Consider the following 3,057-nt stretch of genomic DNA (forward strand, 5'->3'; position numbering starts at 1 on the left):
ACACAAATTTTATAATTTAATACTTTATTGTAATAAAAAATATATATTAAATATATTTAACTACAATAATTACATAAAAAAAAAAAAATATATATATATATGTGTAATTTTTTATTTATAATTTATTGTAATTTTTTAAATTTTTATTATAAAATTATTAAAAAAAAATGTATTACCATTGTCATTCAATTCCTTCCCATTGCTTCATGGGACTGTACTTAATTCTAATGTAAAAAAAAATAAATAAAAAAAAAACGTACTTTATATCTGTTCAAACAGCCCATATTCACAATTTTCAAATACTGTTTTGTCTTAAATCAGAGTTTGTAAAATTTGGATTAATCCTTAAACTGGTTGGTTTGGTTCAGGGCTCAGATCTTTGTATTAAAATCTCTATAAAGAAAACGATGTGGAAATTACTTTTAGTACAAAAACAACACGCTACAACTATAACGATAACGACTCAGAGGAACAATATCACTGGAATCACTTTCAGAGGGATTGTTTTTTCAGCTGAAGAACGGTAAAAACATTAACAGCCAATCAGAATCCATCCTGCTTTAAAGAGCTCCAGCATCGTTAGTGTGGATGCTAATATAGTTACCGTTTTTGGTGTTAATTGGCCTTAACACACAAACTGTGTGTGTGTTTGTGCAGGTGTACGAGGAGCGTCAGAAGCGCACGGAGCTGGAGATGGAGGAGTTCAGACAGACGTGTGCGGCTAAGATGCAGAAGGCGTCTCATAAAGCGCAGCGCGAGCAGCAGCTCCTGCAGCTCCAGGTGTTTCAGCTGCAGCAGGAGAAGAAGAAGCAGCAGGAGGACATGATGCAGCTCCTGCAGGAGCGCCAGAGGCTCGAGGAGCGCTGCGCCTCTTACGAACGAGAGCACACGCAGCTGGGTCCCAGACTGGAGGAGACCAAGTGGGAGGTGAGGAGTCAGTAGAGCGGAGACACACTAGGGGTGCGTACCGTTCGACCGCAAGCGCCCTGAGTAGACGTCACAGGACCTTCTGCCTTAAGGGACATGGACACTTCACAGGAAATTTACCCATCAGCCATTTATTTTCATATTATAAAAGGGATAGTCCCGGTCCTTGATTCTGATTGGCTGAGCTGCGTTCGAAGCTGTTGTAAATGACTCTACAAAGTAACATACACCTTTGTTTACGTTTGTGTGTTGCTCGGCAACCACTTTGTAGCAACCACAACTGTTTCTGAGGAGCTACATTGTTTGGTGGAAGAATACTGTTTTTATTAATATCATTACACTTTATTTGCTCTGTTTTATTTTGTGAAACCTTACTACGTATATGGAATAACCGTTTTATAAAAGCAATAATCCCCGTGAAGCCGTGGTTTACAGTGAATTTATAACAGCTAAGGGGTTTTAGGCACTCTGCTTCCTTTAGCTGTTATAAATTCACTGTAAACCACGGCTTCACGGGGATTATTGCTTTATTAAACAACGCATCAGATATTTATCACTCAGTTCAGCACTTTCAAATGACAATTTATATTAATTAAATTAATAATAACGTATTATTTCAGGGTTTCTGCAAGGTTTATGAAGGTAAATTTAAGTTTTTAATACCTTTTTAAAAGCAAATAAATTAAAGGGAACTCAATATGTCAATAAATGTAGATGTCTAAGGAAAACAATGCGTTGTATTAGACACTAAAAGTTTGAACATAAAATGTCAAACCCATCTCCATTACTTTAATTAATTTAACAACAAAAAAAAGCTTAATTAGAATATGGAAATAATATTTACTGTACCTTCTGATCAAAAAGCGCAAAAGTGAAGCTCTTCCTCAGTATTTTTGTCATTTTACAGTGCAAATCAAAAAATTCAAGATAAATGCAGAAATGACAAGTCCTGTTTTTAAAGAGATTTATTAAAATTAAGTGAATTTATGAAAGAGAAAAAATCTAATATCTGCTAATGGGTTCAGAAAAATCAACTTCAAAGGTAAAAACAAGACTTCACATGTTCATTCTGCATCTCAAATAAATGTTGATTTAAGGATGTTTAGATATTTGTACAGAAAAATACTGACAAAGATATCAATTTTTTGCAGTGTATGCAGGATTCAATGCCATGACTTTAAAATGTAAGACTTTCTGCTCCAATTTAAGACCTTAATTTGTGAAAGAACAAATTAAGGCTTTTTAAGACCCACAGAAACACATGTATTTCAAATGAAAGTACGGTAACTTCTACACAAGTATATTATGTCAAAATAGCTGAAATCTCTCATACGTGATGACGTTGCAGGGTGTTCTGAACGAAGGGTGAGTCAGTGAACACTACATAGGGATCGTTTCCCTCCACTGTTGTTAAAGTCCAATAAAGATGATGTGGTTTCTTCAGTTTGCAGTGCCGTTTTAAGTATGTTAGTATGTGCCCCAAAAATTGGTGCAGCTTCATTTGATTGACTGTGTCATTAATTATTTTGGGCACACAGCTTGTAAACTCCCAGAAGTGCACTTTTGTGTCATTAGCTACGCTTACACAGTCGTGAATTAAACTACTGCATACAACATTTGTGAATAAAGCACCATTTCCATCAAGAGAACAGAATCTTTGGTGCAAATAATCACTATTAAAGGGGTCATATGATGCGATTTCAATTGTTCCTTTCTCTTTGGAGTGTTACAAGCTCTTGGTGCATAAAGAAGATCTGTAAAGTTGCAAAGACTAAAGTCTCAAATCCAAAGAGATATTCTTTATAAAAGTTAAGAGTCAGCCACACCTACCTAAAACGCTCATTCTAACACACCCCCACATGCCTACATCACAATGTGGGAAGATTTGCATAACGCCACCCAAATGTTCACGCAAAGAAAGAAGGCGTAACTTTATTGTTGCCGCTGCCTCCGCCATGCTGTGAAGACGCTGTGTGTTTCGTTGTGAAAGCAAAACTACTTTGTTTGGTCTTCCAAAAGAGGACACAACTAGAAATCAGTGGTTAAGTTGTATTTACAACACTGCTCCAGAACACTTCAAACCAAATATTCAGATGTGTGCAACGCATTAAGGCGGCATTTTAGCCTACA

General features: G+C 36.1%; 1 protein-coding gene across 1 annotated transcript in view; it reads left to right on the top strand.

The window, feature by feature from the left end:
- LOC107688036 (leucine zipper putative tumor suppressor 2 homolog) overlaps window positions 1–3,057 on the top strand; it is a 22,655-nt gene that overhangs the window by 16,814 nt on the left and 2,784 nt on the right. Inside the window, exon 4 of the mRNA XM_016485575.1 lies at window positions 658–927. Within this exon, the coding sequence (XP_016341061.1) occupies window positions 658–927 (270 nt within the window). The remainder of the gene's footprint in view (window positions 1–657; window positions 928–3,057) is intronic.

The sequence above is a fragment of the Sinocyclocheilus anshuiensis genome, unplaced genomic scaffold (genome assembly GCF_001515605.1).
Source record: "Sinocyclocheilus anshuiensis isolate Anshui unplaced genomic scaffold, SAMN03320099.WGS_v1.1 scaffold241, whole genome shotgun sequence".
Classification (NCBI taxonomy): Eukaryota; Metazoa; Chordata; class Actinopteri; order Cypriniformes; family Cyprinidae; genus Sinocyclocheilus; species Sinocyclocheilus anshuiensis.